At 43.1% G+C, this 16,825-nt stretch overlaps 1 protein-coding gene across 6 annotated transcripts in view; it reads right to left on the bottom strand.

The window, feature by feature from the left end:
• The window catches only part of Slc7a2 (solute carrier family 7 member 2), a 58,479-nt gene extending 47,763 nt beyond the window's left edge, over positions 1 to 10,716 (bottom strand). The window contains exon 1 of one of the 6 annotated variants that reach the window (XM_052752086.1): positions 10,655 to 10,716. Coding sequence is in view for 2 of the 6 variants with exons in the window: in XM_052752088.1 (XP_052608048.1) it covers positions 7,446 to 7,448 (3 nt within the window). In the remaining 4 variants the exon portion in view is untranslated. Of the gene's footprint in view, positions 1 to 7,445; positions 7,578 to 10,038; positions 10,323 to 10,540 lie in introns of those variants that run through there. The other 5 variants (XM_052752084.1, XM_052752087.1, XM_052752085.1 and 2 more) reach the window with 5 other exon arrangements.
• Positions 10,717 to 16,825: the final 6,109 nt, after the last annotated feature.

Here is a 16,825-nt window from a genome sequence, read left to right as displayed (position 1 = left end):
ACTCTAACTTTGAGCTTTCGAGAGTCTAGGCTGGAATGAGATTCCCCTCCCCCACCGCAGTGAGTAGGTCTGATGGTTTGGATCAGTACGAATCTCTATGGATCTCTATGAAGTGCACGCTGTCCTTGAAAAACCTGACAAAAATATAAGCTGTTCACTAGACACGCAATGAATAATACTTCAGAGACAGGGTACACACAACGCAAAGGTAAGCCAAGGAACGCTTTCAGGCCTGTAAAAAACTGCAACAGTAACAAATATAGTAACCGGAGAAAAGAGTTCAACCCGTGGGAACTGTTACTCTACGTGAATTCTTTACTCACAGAAGCAACCACTCAAACTCATAACCAAGAGAGAACTGGGTAGTAGTAGTCGTCCCCACCACTAACCCTTTCCTGAGTAACCAGAGATCTGCCTCACAAAGTTAACACAATGGCATAGACTGACGGAGACCAAAGCTTTCTTAAGGGTTAAATCTACCCTGCTCCCATGGTATATTCTTACAAAGGCTGTCCGTGACTCCAGAGTCAGCATTTACAGTCAGGATTGAGGAAAGCAGGGGAGAGAAAACAGAGGGAGGAGGGATAAGCAGATGACGAGCACAGGATCCTTACACACCAGCACATTCCCTAGAGCCTGTGCCTCCTCCATGATTGCAGAAAACACAGTCTATTTTTTTAAAGATTTATTTATTTATTATGTATACAGTATTCTGACTGCATGTATGCCTGAGCACCAGAAGAGGGCACCAGATCTCACTACAGATGGTTGCAAGCCACCATGGGGTTGCTGGGAACTGAACTCAGAACCTCTGGAAGAGCAGCCAGTGCTCTTAACCTCTGAGCCATCTCTCCAGGCCAAGGATAATAGATAACAGGGGGACACCCAGAGAGAGTCCATACAAGACCCAGCATTTCAGCTCAGACACTCGTGAGCATTAGGCTTGGGTTTAGCGAGCTACTCATTTCATTTTGAAGGAAGAGGAGGGGGAGGAAGGGAAGGACATGGGGCCTGATGTCAGCACTCCACACGTCATCAAGCATCAGGATTGTCCCCGATATACACCAGGACCTCTAATGCAAGAGTGGCATCCAGCGCGATGTGTTTAGATGGATCACAGTAGGGAGGGGGAATCTTAAGGAACAGGGAACAGGGAGGGACAGGCCACTTGCTCCTTCAGAGTAGTAACATAAACAGTCTTGTGAAGTTCTAACTACCCCTGTCCCCGCAGGCACTCCATGGAGTAAAGAGCTGGAAAAACCAACACTGCAGTGGTGGGTATTAAAACAGATACAGACACCCTCAACCATTTGTTATCTTTAAATGTGAAGATGTTGACATGTATGGTAGCCGTTTAGAAATGTGATTGCTCTCAGCTACATCTGCACAGACATCCCAGAGTCAGCTCACGTTTACACAATATGCAGACCTATGAAGAATAGTCCGGCGTGACTCTGCTTGACAAGAAATGTAAGAGATACGATTCTGAGCCAGCAATCTGATAATTCACTAATGCTGGCAAGCAATATTGAATATTTCATCTTTAAAGATGTGCAAATCTGGCAGGGTGATGGTGGTGCATACCTTTAATTCCAGCACTCAGGAGGCAGGGCAGGCAGATCTCTGTTGAGTTTGAGGCCAGTCTGGTCTACAGAGCAAGTTCTAGGACAGCCAGGGCTACACAGAAAAACCCTGTCTCAAAAACAAAAAAATAAAAGATACGCAAATCTCAGTACAGTAAGTAATTATTGTAGATGAAACTTCTTTTTTTTTTTTTTTTTGGTTTTTCGAGACAGGGTTTCTCTGTGTAGCTTTGCGCCTTTCCTGGAACTCACTTGGTAGCCCAGGCTGGCCTCGAACTCACAGAGATCCGCCTGGCTCTGCCTCCCGAGTGCTGGGATTAAAGGCGTGCGCCACCACCGCCCGGCAGATGAAACTTCTTAAAGCATTATTCTACACACATCATTTTGTTGAGGACAAAAAAGAAACAGCATTTTTTTTTTTTTTGCATTTTTTCCTCCTTTACTTACTTTTATACTTAATTCAATGAAATGACTTTCCCACCAACTCTTGAAAAGAGCCTAAATTCTGATTCAAGCAAACAAATGAGAAATGGAACCATAGTTCACTCAACCTTGTTTATTCCCTGAACCTAACATATAATGCGTTAAGATTCTATGCTATGAAATAAAGGCTCATTCTTAAAATAGGAAATTCAAAAATGTTATTACTCTTTTTTTTTTTTTTTTTTTTTTTTGGTTTTTCGAGACAGGGTTTCTCTGTGTAGCTTTGCGCCTTTCCTGGAACTCACTTGGTAGTCCAGGCTGGCCTCGAACTCACAGAGATCCGCCTGGCTCTGCCTCCCGAGTGCTGGGATTATAGGCGTGCGCCACCACCGCCCGGCTATTACTCTTATTACCAAAGAAGACAGTTGGTGTTCCTACTCCCTTCTAGGAGAACTACTCCACTTCAGGAACACCAATTTTGTTTGGGGGAGACAGAGGCTTACTCTGGAGCCCAGGCTAGCCTTGGGTTCAAAATCCTCCTGCCTCTGCCTCCTCAATGCTGGTGTTACAGGACAATGCCACTACAACCTGCACTTTGGGAATACTTCTCATTCCACCCTAAGGTACCACCATCGTCTGTAGCTTTCACCACTACATACCATGAAAGCTGAACACTATGAAAGGTCATCCACCAATGGGCAGAAAAAATAGATTAACTATCTAAATACTTTTTTTTTTTTTTTGGAGCTGAGGATTGAACCCAGGGCCTTGCGCTTGCCAAGTGCTCTACCACTGAGCTAAATCCCCAACCCCTAAATACTTTTAAATTGTGTGAAGAGAGAGGGGAATTGAGACAGGGTTTCCTGCAGCTGGGGCTGACCTTGAACTCCTGACTTTCCTGTCTCCACTTCCCAAACCCTGAGATTCTAGAGGCCCGCACCATACAATTTAAAATCCCTGCAAAAGGTGACTTAGTACAAGTGAAAGAAAACTATAAAAGTTGCTAAAATGCATACTTCGTGTGGAATTTTGCAAATGGGAATCAAATTACAATACCCACTTAAAAGTTTTTAGATTTATAATTTTCTTAGACCCTAACATGTTTGCATATTTTTAGTAGAGTGGCACTTCTGAGCAAGTGGTAGAGAAGGCGTGGAAAATGCCTAGAGGCAGAAAAACAGAAGAGTATTCTAAACACTTCACAAGGATAACTTTGACGGTGACAGTACTGGGCTGTTTGCTCTTCATATCTCTCTTGTGATCTGTAGCAGGGGAAAAAAAAGATCCAAACAATGTAAATATGCTGTTTATTATGCAGAAAGTTCCTATGATCCATTTCAGTGAGGCCAACATGCAATATCAACAGAAATTTTATGCAAAGTCTGCTCTTTTTTGGTTTGGGTCACTGAACTAAGTGCAAACCAGCTGTTACCTAGGATAATCTGAAAACACAAAAATTCACACAGCTTTCTTCTTTTATTTTGAGCTAACACAAAAGCACTTACAAACAGCACTTGCTCAGAAGTACCATTTGTGGGGGCTCAGCTCGCACTGACGTTAACGGTTTAGAACCCATACTGAAAATGTCTTTTTTTTTTTCAGAGTAAGTCTATTTTTTCATTTCCTTGTAAAGTATGCCATTTATTAAATTGTTCACCTCCTCAAAATGCCACTCTACTAAAAATATGCAAACATGTTAGGGTCTAAGAAAATTATAAATCTAAAAACTTTTAAGTGGGTATTGTAATTTGATTCCCATTTGCAAAATTCCACACGAAGTATGCATTTTAGCAACTTTTATAGTTTTCTTTCACAAAAACAAAATGGCCTGAAATAAACTGGTTCTTTCTTCCACATCTAAATTCTGAAGTTCTGCCCTGGATCCACTGTCTCAATTTTCAATGTTCTCTCTCTCTCAAGACCTTGATTTCTGAGCTTACAGAGCATTCTAAAATGTTGTTCTCAGGCGCTTTCTTCCTTTACGCATTTGTCTAGTGCTCTGTTTAGGATAGAAGTAAGCGCCAGCCACTCATTAACTGTCCATAGGGAAGGATGCAAGAAATGGACATTGGAAAACGACAGACATTTGTCACAAGACAGTTTTCAAGGTACTGGAGAGTTTGAGATACAAAACCAACTACCACAATCATGTCTCCCCATCCTTACGTGATAAAAACCAACCGCATCTCCAGGCAGATAAGCCTTACTCATGCACGAATCCTCTGAGAATACGGCTGTTTTGGAGATGAAATGTTCAGTTTCAGGAGTTTAATATGGCACCAGCCTAGGATGTGTTTACACAGCTAGTACTACAAATTGTATCAACACCCACTACTGTTCCTCAATGGCATGCAAATGGGCCCTGTGCTCTTTCCTTGATGAATAGCACACATACAAGACTTGTTCCCCCTACGTGAGCTCTGGGCTACAAGTGCAGTACATCAGAGGGCCTTTTCTTTCTCTCCTCCACCCCCTTAACCAAATATTACAAATCCCGACCACACAAACTCTGCAAAAGATGGACTTCAGCAGAGAAACTGACTGTAAATACCCCGCTCTGGGCTCACTGCCTTTGGTTCAGCACATTATGAAGCAAATGTAACCAGCAACTGCTACAAACTAGTCATTTGCTCCAGTCACATGTTCCTTCCCCACTATTAGCATTTAGCTAGACTCTGATTCAACAAGTTTATGAAATTCCAGAGATTTCCACAATTTCTACATTAGATCTACAACCAAACAGGAAGATGGATCTCAATGTCATTTCAAAGATGTTCCAACACTACATATCATCCTTACCCATTCTTGTTGGACCTGTTTATGGGTGTGATCACAAATACACAAATGAGGTGCTCTTTTGCTAAAATTGAATCAAATTCACTTCTTGGTCTGTAGGCATGCTGAAATCCATGAATCTGAGAATTTGGAGAATAGACTATGATGCTAGAGATTCGAGGGAAATATAACACTTCTCACCACGGCACAAAGAGGCAGGTCATACTTATGCTACTATGAAAACTCTTCCTACTAGCTTGTATCAAGTTAGATATGACTTCTCCCGGGTAAAAATCTGTTCCCAAACTCCAGGCTACTCAGTATAGTCCCCTCTGCTTTAATGATCACATTAATTACAGGGGATGGAAAAACCTTATCTTTTCACCAGTTGATCTCACAGTGAGTCCCCAAGCGCTATTGCCCACCTTGGAATCTGTAGGTCATCTTAAAGCATCAAGGAAGACAGAATGCATGACCAAGATTGCTCCATGCAGACTCAACAGAATCTCTCCAGGCACTTCCCCAAGCCATCAAGAGTGGCTTCTGTATTGTGGGATTCTTATCCCAATTTGTAGAAACTCTAGCTGTCTACTGGGTGGAAGCAGAGACTCTGAATGTCCAGAAATCTCATACAAGATGGTCAGGGATCAGCATTCATTTTTATGGAGAAAGGAACTGGGTGGGATGGGTAGAGAAAAACTTATCACAAAATATCTGTAAGTCTCATCAGACATGTCACAGGCCACTGCTGTGAAGAGGAGCTAGCTGCTGTGGCCACGGGTTCTTCTTTCTTCCCCTGAATAAATGTTTCTTGAGTGGAAAGTAGTCCATAAAGCAGGCAACAGTGCTTTACAGAGCCACCTGAGGCTTCAGAAACAGGCTCCTCCTAGAGGAATTCATTTCCAAGTTGATACAAACTATCAGGATGAGTTTTTCATTTGATTTGCCTGTTTCTGCCTTCCCCATGCCAGGCTGGGAATTGAAGGTGCTCCACCATGCTCAGCCTTGATTTTTTTTTTTTTTTAAATATCAGGACAACCGCTAGGCAAATTAAAAACATTCTGTGAACTATTAGCCAAGCATAAATGTGGACGCGCGCGCACACACACAAAACACACGCAAACACACGTACAACAGGTATTAATGCGCAATAGATAAACTAATCTCTAGCTATGGAAAACTCCACACAGAATGTCTCCTAGGATATTCTTGGGATGGAAGTTGCAAAACTGTATTCTAAGGGAATCCTGACCTGGGAAATTGCACTCAGTCATCTGGCTTAATACGTCATTATTAAATAGCACAAGTTTTACCTAGTGGTAGAGGTAAATTTGGCATGTCAACTTCAGAAGCACATTGAGTTGCTTTTGTGTGACGCAGACCTTCTATAAATTGGAATTAAAGGCAGGGGAAACCACCCGGAGGAGCCATGTGCTCTGGTAAAGCACACATTGTGGGTGACATCTAGATACCATTGCTCAAGTATCTTAAGTTTGTTTCTTGTTTTTGTTTTGTTGTTTTTTTTTTAAATTGTATTGCATTTAGAAAGTCTGTCCCAAATTAATATTAAACAAATACTGCTGAAATTGGAAAGACACTCTAATTTTTCCTTTTGGTTCAATATAAAATAGCTTTTAATTCTACCAGTGACTAGCACCATCATTGTTTGCCAAGGTGAAGCAAGAAATCCTCACGATTATGTCCCAATTATGATCAAGGTATCACCTCAAGCACCGTTTTTCTCCCCACAAAAAGTAAAACAAATAACACGTGAGTTTTAAGGTTTACTATCTGATGGTATAAAAAAAAAGAAAACGCCTGTTTTTAAGTACAACGGATCCAAATTATTTTAACTATGAACATCCCTCCCACCCAGCAAAGCACTAGAATAAAGTGAGCGTCCTGACTCTGGTATTGCTCTGCATCCCTGGGTGACAGGACATCAAGGTCTATATGCTGTGCCCACCACATGGACACTGGAAGGGTATCTCCATGGCCCGAGAACCGCCAAGAAGTGTCGAGACGCACCATATTAGACATGGTGGGAAGACAACCAGAGTCTCAAAGCCAGCATGAGTTCAGGAAAGAAGAGGATTTTCCACACATCAGTGGAGACAACCCACAAGACCCAACAAGGGTCATAAGCTTCCCTTGTTATATATTGTTTAACAAGTATTTCTTAAATGGAATTAATTCCTGGAGGAAAGGTCACGGGGTATTCCCTCTCTGTGCTGCAGATTCTCTGATCAGGGTCAGTTCTCTGAAGGGAGGGGCCAGCACACACAGCGCTATTCTAGCCTCCTAGCATGTGTAAACATGCTCTTCATTTTTAAGCTTATTCCACAAATCTAAACTTTATCTTTGCTCCTTTACAGGCAGATAAGCATATAGCACAAAAGAGAATACATGGCAGCCTCTAGCTTGATGAGCCAGCCGCAGATGAATAAAGCCCTTCGTTAAGAAAACCCAAGGTTTCCAACAACATATTGTATCCACATCCACCCAGTACAATGAAGCAGCCCAGCTCTCTGTAAGGGCAGAGATCCAAACTGAAAGGTGCAATAAGAACGGAGAAGCCACAGGGCCGACCCACACTTTCAAAGCTAGTCAAAGCTTAGAAAAAGGCCACATTAACTCAGATAGCTTTTTAAAGTTGATACTAACCATACTCACCAGTCAGAATGTTGTCATTTGGGCAGGGGAAGTCTTCAGAAAGTGACACTTGTGGTCTAAAAGTGTCTGTAAGAATGTGAAAAGCAATAGTATTCTGTCTGCCCCCGTTACATTTACTGAGTCAGACAAGAAAAGTGAATAAAAGAAGCTGGGATTGTCTTGACTGGCTGCCGCCTGCTGGAAATGAATCCTTACTGGGTTTAGTTTTTACAAAGTAGCACTCACAGTTCCACCACTACGGCTACCACTTCTAAGACAAAAGCCAGAAAAACAAGTAAAAGGGTGTATGAGCAGATCAACGTAAATTTGTTGCTATCTGTGAAACAAAAATACCCAGCAAGCATGCTTTTGATAACCAAATAGCAGCACCCTCTTCATATGTCACATGCAGCCATCCTGGTGCTTGAGTGCACACGGCACCCAAGCCATGTGTTGAGATTTGTTACTGTCATACAGTTAACAACAAACCATTCTTAAAATCCAGCAAGGAAGAGTTTTCCAAATGCAAAAATGATTACAGAATCCCTCCATGATGGCAGTCATTAGTTTGGGGTCACCCAATGCCTGGTATACTGTAGGGACCCAATACGTTTTCAGTGGAAGTATGAGAGCATTAGAAGACAGACAAAACATGTTTTCTCAAGTTGTTGGAATCACTGCCGTCTATTTTACAAAAAAGATACAGTGAGCAGGTGTTAGGTCACACTAGGTGAGGGAATAGAACAACAAATTATTGAAATAGAAAACCACAAAGAGAAGTGTTTCATGGGATTTTATTATTGCTCAAGGTTTTATCGACGTAGTTCTGGATATTTTCATAATGGTTCAGAAGTAGTTAAACATTTAAATTTGCTAAGGTGTTTGATAAACATAATGAGAATGAGGTCGTACAGCTCCCACGGCCTTTCAGACGTATGGAGAAGCATTCCTCTGGCACACAGTATGAAACACGAAAGCTTAGAAACACATTCAACTGAAAAATTTCCTTTTGTTCTAAATATTTGGCACACAAGAAGTCATCTATTAAGAAACCAGACTTCAAGATCATGTCCCTACTATGTCTGGGGGAAAATGAAACAAATAGCAGTGTGAGGATGTTTTCAGAATTCTGTTCTGAAAGCTGCCTCTGAATGGCAATGAGATAAAACCAGGAGATGGCTCTGAACACCCCCCCCACGCACACACACACACAAACACACACCAGGAGCAACCAAATGAGAACATTAACTCATTAGCTGGGTTAGATATGTTACCAAAGACAACCTTTAGGGAAGAATATTTGGAAAAAGAAGAAATGACCACTTAGGAGGAGGGTCCCTGGCTAAAAGTCAGAAGAAGTAACACTGACTTGAACTAGAAGGTAGGAGAAGAACACGAAAGGCTGGCACTGAGCCACCTAGGAGGGAGAGGAGGCGAAGCCTTTGCAAAGGTGAGTGGCTTGTAGCTTTAAAGCTCTCCAGACACGTGTGTGTATTCAAGGAGCCCAGAGATATGGGAATACAGAGCAAAAAACTCAACAAATTCTCAGACCTTTAAAATGCCCACAATGACCATGCTGCCCTCCTAGCTGTCATTTCTCTTCCCAGGCTCTCAACTCTAAGCCTTGTGATTAAAAACTGGAGACTGAATCAAAAGGGTTTTGCTGAGCAAGTGAAGGTCAGGATTCTGCAAACTGAATCTCTGCAGACACCATGAAGCTCTCAAGGTCGGGACATATCCCAAAAGTTAGTTAAAATGTCTTAAGGGAAATGACACTCACGAATCAAGAGACAAAGGGAAAGAGAGCCGGGAGCAAAGGAGAAAGCTTGAAAATGCGAACACATGTCATCCTGCCTCCACAATTCACTCCTGGACAGTTGCCAACTAGCAACGTTTGAGCGTAAGGGAAAAAAAATGTTTTGAGCTGGTGTATCATGTCTTCATGCTTCTTTGGTGCAATTAGAAGGAAAAAAAAAAGATCGAATAGCACAAAAAAACATAAAAAATAGGATATTCTCCACCTGTACAGCCCCTAGCCAGAGACAACAAAATGTTTCTCTTTACTGAGAAGATAAATATTAATATGGAGGTAGAAAAGAAAAATAAGTTTTAAAAGAATGAAGTGTTAGGCCAGACACACTTAACTGCACGGCCCAATCCCTAGAATGTGATAGTTCCATTCTAGCAAAGAACGGATCCACACGGATCTAATTCTTCAGTCCCAAAGGAGTCATGACCTAAAGATCTTTGAAGACAGTTTTACGGCGTTTAAAGTTTGAGCCGGATTAACTCTTTTACTTCTGGCATGCAGGCAGTTTCCACTTTGAGAGCCATCTACGACCGTTCAACTTCTGTTGAGCATATTTCTTTGAAATAACTACAGGATTGTCTCCTTACACCGCATACTGCATATATGGGCAACAGAAGGCGGAATAGAGGAGTCAGAGCTACAACCTGAAGCAATGGTCTTAAGGCAATCAAGGCTGAAGGCTTCATGAAATAGGATAAAAGACATAGACCAACTCAAGCGCTTAATGCTGCACCCATTTACTTTAAAACATCAATACAGACGCCCCCCCAACCCACCCCAAGTGGGTCATTTTACCTGTCTTACAGATCCAGAGCAGGATAGGAAAAGACTTCTAGCGATCCAAGCCTTGTTCCAAATTTAAACTAAGAATCCCAAGGGAGTGAAAGGCGACTTCGGGGGGACCACTCCGTGCGGAGGGTGTGGAGGCAGGCTGTCCTCTCGGAAAGAGAGATACTGAGGGTCCCCCAGAACTAAAGTGACTATGGACACTCGCGGAGTCCCAGTGTCAGGCCCTATCCCAAGTTCTACGACCCGCGTGGCCGCTGGGGATCGTGCAGTGTGCGAGTGAACCAGCGGCCCCGGGGGTGGACAAGAAGAGGAGGAGGAGGAGGAGGAGGAGGGTGTCAGCCCAGGGTGCAGCCGGGAGGACGAGAGTCCGAGGCTGCAGCCCCTGCCCGCAGGACCCCCGGATGCTCGCGCGGCCTCCGGGCAGCTGCGCGCAGCTGGACGCGGCCTGGACGCCCGCGTCGCACCGCTTTCCCTCTGGCCCCCCGCGCACTCTTCTGCAACAACTTACTGGGGGCAGCGCCCGGGACGCGCGACGGGGACGGGGACCGGCGAGCGACCGGCTGCGGTGCGCTGGGGATCCCAAGCTGGGGAAGGCTAGCTAGAGGAGCCGCCGCTATGCTACCTTCCAGGTCGGCGCAGACAGACGCTCCCGCCGCCGCGCTGCAGAAGGCGGGCTGGGCACGTGGGCGCCCCTCTGAGTAGGGGCGGAGGGGGGGGGCGATGGGCGGAGGGGCGGGGCGAGAGGCGGGGCCATAGGCCGCCCCCGCCCCGCCCCTCCCTCGTGCTCGCGACCCCCGCCCGGAGCGCGAGCCGCGGCCGCGCGCCGGAGCCCCAGGAAGGCGGTGTCCCGCTCCGCGCCTCTGTATGGCCAGGGCCAGGGCGCGCGCACACGTGGTTCTGGGCTGGGTGGGTGGGTGAGCGTGGGTCGGAAAGGCAAGGGGGGCTTGGCAGGGGGGGGGGAGAGGAAAATGCCCTCTTGCCTTGGCAGAACCCAATCGCAGGGGCGTTTCTGAAGTTTCTTGGAAGCAGGATTTTTGTCTCTTTTTCATGGAGAATTGGGAACATACAAGCAATAGTAGTTAGTATATGATGACAATAAGCCAGAAGCGGTTGTCAAAGAGTACCTCTAACGAGATCAAAACTTGGAGACCTGTGAATAGGCGGCAGGCAGTCATGGTTATTTGGGGGTGGGTTTTCAGAAAAACGATAGCTGGTATTTCCTAGCCAGCAAAAGCAGAAGTTACACAATCAAGGTTTCTCATTCCCTGCTATTTTGTTTACTTTAGGAATTTCTGATAAGATTAAAGTTACAATGTGAAACTTTCTTGTAACAGAAAACGAAGCAGAAGGTTGGCCCGGAATTGAGTATTACTGTATCTTTTTATGGTTTGGGTAGGAAGGCTATCCTTTTCAGCTTACATTGTGGTGAAGGGCTCTTTATTCCACTGCTACTAATGATGTTAGCCACGTGCCCATTCATGTGATGCAGTACATAAAATTTAGTTCGAGTGCACACAATTTCTGTTACCATCTTCAGAGGCTGTGTATCCAATGAAGTCAACCATGGTTCTCAGTGAAGAATTCGAGGTCTAGAGAGCACAGTGAATACAAGGGAACTGATAAAGTAAAAGTGCTAAGCAATAAAAGCCAGCAGCATAGAACTCTGCCATTTTATCACAGATTCTCCGTGCAAACTGTCCTTAGTGACATCTAGTGAATCGATACACGAGGACATTAACAGCAAATGTCTATTCAAACTCAGTCCCACACTTCTCAAGCCTCATGATGCCTTGCTGATTTTATAAGGACAATGGATCTATTATTTTAAAAAATCACGTATATATGTGTTTTTGAATAGAAAGTTTTGTGGCTATCGTTCTGCAATGGATAGTCATGCTGAGTTACTCTAACCTCAGAACAAGGTTGATTTTTGACTCTAGGTAGGTTGGGATCAGAGCAAGGACCCTGCTGCCTTCCGAGCAGGACTGAAGCGCTGGCCCTAACAAGCCCTGGATGCAATCTACCTTAGGGTCATATGACGTGACTATAGAGAATTCCACTCTGTGGTGATATTGTGTTCTCCAATATATTGTGCACCCTAATAAACTTATCTGGGGTCAGAGAACAGAACAGCCACTAGATAGACACTGAGGCCAGAAAATGGCGGCACACGCACCTTTAATCTTAGCATTCTGGAGGCAGAGATCCATTCAGATCTCTGTGAGTTCAAAGCCACACTGGAAATAGCCGGGCATGGTGACACATGCCTTTAATCCCAGGAAGTGATGGCAGGAAGCAGAAAGGTATATAAGGCATGAAGACCAGGAACTAGGGCCTGGTTAAGCTTTTAGGCTTTTAGCAGCAGTTCAGCTGAGATCAATTTGGATGAGGACACAGAGGCTTCCAGTTTGAGGAAACAAGATCAGTTGAGGCAGTGGAGATGTGAGGTTGGCTGTGGCTTGTTCTGCTTCTCTGATCTTTCAGTGTTCACCCCAATATCTGGCTCCTGGGTTTGTTTTTATTAATAAGACCTTTTAAGATTCACGTTACACCACTCTTTAATTTGAAGACTCAGACCTTCAGGAGTTTGACCCTTAGTAACCTGAGCTTCTTGCACAGATAGTCCCAGGAGGAAAAAACACAACCAACTTGCCCTGAAGAACTATTTCTCAGTAAAATAATAAGGTCTTTGCCTATTCATCTAGATAGGAGACCTACATAGATATCCCATCAGATAAAAACCAAACAACCAAGGTGGTAGAACATTGAAATACTGCCTTAGTGCCTGAGAAGAACCCCTTCTCCCATGAATACAGCCCCTTGGAGTGACTCTGAGCAGTCACTTTCTCTCTATTACCTTGCCTGCTGCACTGTTTTTAATTTTAAGGATGAGTCTCAAGTAATCCAGACTTGCCTGGAACTCATTATGTAGCCAAAGATGACCTTGTCCCCATCCCAAGTGTCCGGATAATAGGACTATGTTACCACAGATTCCTTACACTGCCTTTGAATCACTGTCCTGTCACCTCCAATTTTTGAGCATGGAGGTATCTATTTTAACATTTAAGACATCATTCATCCATATATTTTCATTTAAGTTCATTATGGTGTCTAAATGCATACTTAATCAGAGATTATGTTACAACACAACAAGTTGGAACAAAGTGATGTATTATCTAGAAATTGCCAATTCTGACAGAATACCAATGATTGAGTCGATGTGATTTTGATATTTCCTGAAGCATGAATGTACTGTGTCTACGTGGAACTAATCAGAGCTATTTCTCTTCGAGAAAAAAAAAGCAAGCAAGTCATTGACAACAAATTTCTAGCACATTGGCTAAGAAGTTTGGCACACTAATCTTTAATGTCATATATAAACCAACATCATATTTCCTGTGTGAAGTTACTGATTAACCTCGAGTCTTGCACTATAGCTTTGGTTATTTCTCAACTTGCTAAAGATGTGTGGATGTAGAAAGAATGGGATCCACAGATCTAGTGCTAGACGCCAATATGGACTATGGCACTGATATAAGAAAATAGAGCAGGAGTTTTAGAAAACTATTGAAAACAAGTTAAATCTTACACCTGTAAACCTCCTGCCTTAGGAATGAGAGTCCAATGTGTTCTTTTTTGAGAATAACTCAGGCTGTCTTCTTCTAGATTTCGCAAACATTTATGCACATCTGAGCTCCTAAGGGTTGATGAAATGACAGGGAATTTCAAGGGACTTTCATCAATGAATAAATCCCACACCCTGTCCTACCATTCTTGTTAAACACAACCCATAGGAAATCTCATGCCCATAAATGAGGGATTCACTTTAAGACTGAATGAGTTGATTCTTACAAGTTCCAGTTTGTGGCTTTATCATCTTCAAGCTGGTTCAGTGAACACAAACTAAAAGAAAAATTGCCATTTTGTACGCTGATTAGTTGGATAGTGAAGCTTGGGTTATAACAAAATAAGACTTGAACAAATACTAGACTAGAGGTCTAGCCAGTACAGTTCAGAGGGTTTTCAGGCCACTGCTGCTCTTCACTACCCTGTAAAAACATATAAAAGTTTAAAGTCAACTTTTCATTGGACCCAGTTCACTTTTACCATCACTGAAGATAAGCTGTGAAATATTGTGTATGGAGAGGGGTGAAGTGGTTGAAAAAATATTCAAGAAGTCTATATGATGACAAGTTATCTTTAAAATTGATCTTTTTCTGCTGTGTGTGTGTGTGTGTGTGTGTGTGTGTGTGTGTGTGTGTGTGTGACTGAGACCAAGTAATGGTTTTGCAATAGTTATGAGTCCCAACAGTACTTTCCCTGCAAATTTCCCTGTGTTCTGTCACTTGGCTTCTTGCTGAGTTTTCTTTACATTGGCCATTAATCAAGAATTGCCCTGAGCTCCACCCAACCTTGTGCTGGTTTCTGTTTCCTTATGCCAGGATCCATGCTGGGTCTGTGTCTGCTGGAAAAAGTCCCTTTCCTCAATCCAAATGTCTTTAGTTACCGTCGAGTTTTAAGGATCCAGAGCTCAGTTTTAGAAAAGAGCTTAGCTGATGCAAGCCCTGCTTTCTTCCTCAGCGATGGTCAAGGCCCTCATTGTTCAGAGGTCTCCCCGATCCACATCTAATAGACGTCCTTCAGCTCTCACACACATCATATCTCCCGCTCGCTGTTCTGCTGCTTCTTGAAATATGTCCACGCTCTCCTTGGTTTCTGAGATCTCTTAGGGTTTCTTCTACAAACCTGGTAACTTTTTGTTCTGCATACTGACTGTGGTCTTTTGAATACATTCTTGAATCATTCTAATATCCATCAACCGTCACGCTCCCAGCTGTCATCTATTTCTCAGGCTCAGCCATTTTGATGGTATTGATTCCCAAAGCCACTTTGCCTCACTTCTTATCTTTGCTCCAAATTGTGTGACTTTGATAGAAAAAAGAAAAACAACTTGTAAAAAAAAAAAAAAAAAAAGGTGCTTAAAAACACAAACTCGCCGGGCGGTGGTGGCGCACGCCTTTAATCCCAGCACTCGGGAGGCAGAGCCAGGCGGATCTCTGTGAGTTCGAGGCCAGCCTGGACTACCAAGTGAGTTCCAGGAAAGGCGCAAAGCTACACAGAGAAACCCTGTCTCGAAAAACCAAAAAAAAAAAAAAAAAACAAAAAAACAAAAAAAAAAAACCCCACAAACTCACGTGCTGGGCAGTGGTGGCACATGCCTTTAGTCCCAGCACTTGGGAGGCAGGGGCAGGAGGATTTCCTGGTTCATAGCCATCCTGGTCTAGATAGTGAGTTCCAGGACAGCCAGGGCTACACAGAGAAACCCTGTCTCAAAAAAAAAAACCAAAAAACAAAAACAAACTCGTTTCTTTCTTAGGCTATCTTTCTAAATCTTTTTTCTTAATCATTGTTCCTGAGATGAAGCTATTTCAAATCACATTGGATTTTAAAAACTTAGATTCAAAGTCATACAAAATGAATCATTAATTATTTTTTTCACGCTGATAACTGTAACTGAAGTTTTCCTATGTCCCAGCCTGCCGGTGGTCAGGACAAATCTCTCTCACCGACCATTCCCACAGCCGCTTGGACCCAAGTAAGCACACAGATAACTTTTGATAGAATATTTTGAATATACTAGGTTATATATAGATATGACTAGAATTAATTTAACCTACTTCTTTGTGCTTTTTTACAACGTGGTCTACCTTATTGTGGGTAACATTCACTAACAATCAACAAGTTATGCTGGGTTAGGCACATGAAATACATGAGAAGAAATTTAAAAAAAAATAAATAATAGTCCTCTAAGTCTGACAACCCACTGAGTTGATAAAACATTGAGAATCAAGTAAAGACACAAGTAATGGACCCAAAGAACCAAAGAAAACAATTGGTCTGTGGAAGATTAGAAGAAGAAGTTGTCATGAATGTTTTTCTGAAAAAATGGAGTTTCAGAAGATCCGTAAAGGATAGATGACACTTCTTTTCTGCACCTATGGGAGAAAGAGAAAGGGATTCTGGGATGGAGGAGGCAGGAAAACATATATGATGTGTAAACCAAAACAGTCTAGGTGAATGCCTTGGTTTGGACTGGGTCTACACATCTCCTTTGCCTTTATGAATTCAGGCACTCCACAATGGCTTCTTTGTCCCACTGCTCTCTTCCTTTCTTAACCACATTCAGAACCCGAATAGAAAATAAAGAGATATTTATGCTGGAAGCCAAATCTTTTTCCCTCCTTCGGACCATGTATTCTAATATGTGCCTCAAATGTATGTAGACAATGGTACTGCGTGCTCTCTCGAAGCCTTTGGAATCAAGAGCCCAACCTCTGAGATGACCGAACATAGTGTTTATTTATATAACCGCTTGCCTAGATTCACCATTTTGTGTGTGTGTGTGTGTGTGTGTGTGTGTGTGTGTGTGTGTGTGTGTGTGTGTGATTTTTCTCAGTTTCTAAAGTTCTAAAGTCCATTCCCTAGAAAGCTTTTCAGTCCTGGGGAAACTTGAGTGGATGGTCTACCTTACTCACTCTGCCATGTTTCTAGCTGTCTTTGGTTTTCGTTTCTAGTCATTCCCCCTCCTGCCAACCTGACGGTCATGGCAAAATGACGGAAACAGTAAAACTGTGTTAAAGGGAAGGTAAGGGAGGTAGCTCACCGTCTCAGCACTGGCTTCATATTTTTTCTTGGTCTTATTTTATTTTTTTGGACTACTACAAGTAATTACAAAGTTACGTTAGAGTCAGTTGCCTTTCATTTAAGATCTGTCACTGAGGGAGAAGGATGT

The sequence above is a fragment of the Peromyscus californicus genome, unplaced genomic scaffold (genome assembly GCF_007827085.1).
Source record: "Peromyscus californicus insignis strain IS unplaced genomic scaffold, ASM782708v3 Scaffold_23__1_contigs__length_62951481, whole genome shotgun sequence".
NCBI classification, from domain to species: domain Eukaryota; kingdom Metazoa; phylum Chordata; class Mammalia; order Rodentia; family Cricetidae; genus Peromyscus; species Peromyscus californicus.
This window is presented reverse-complemented; position numbering and strand designations above follow the sequence as displayed.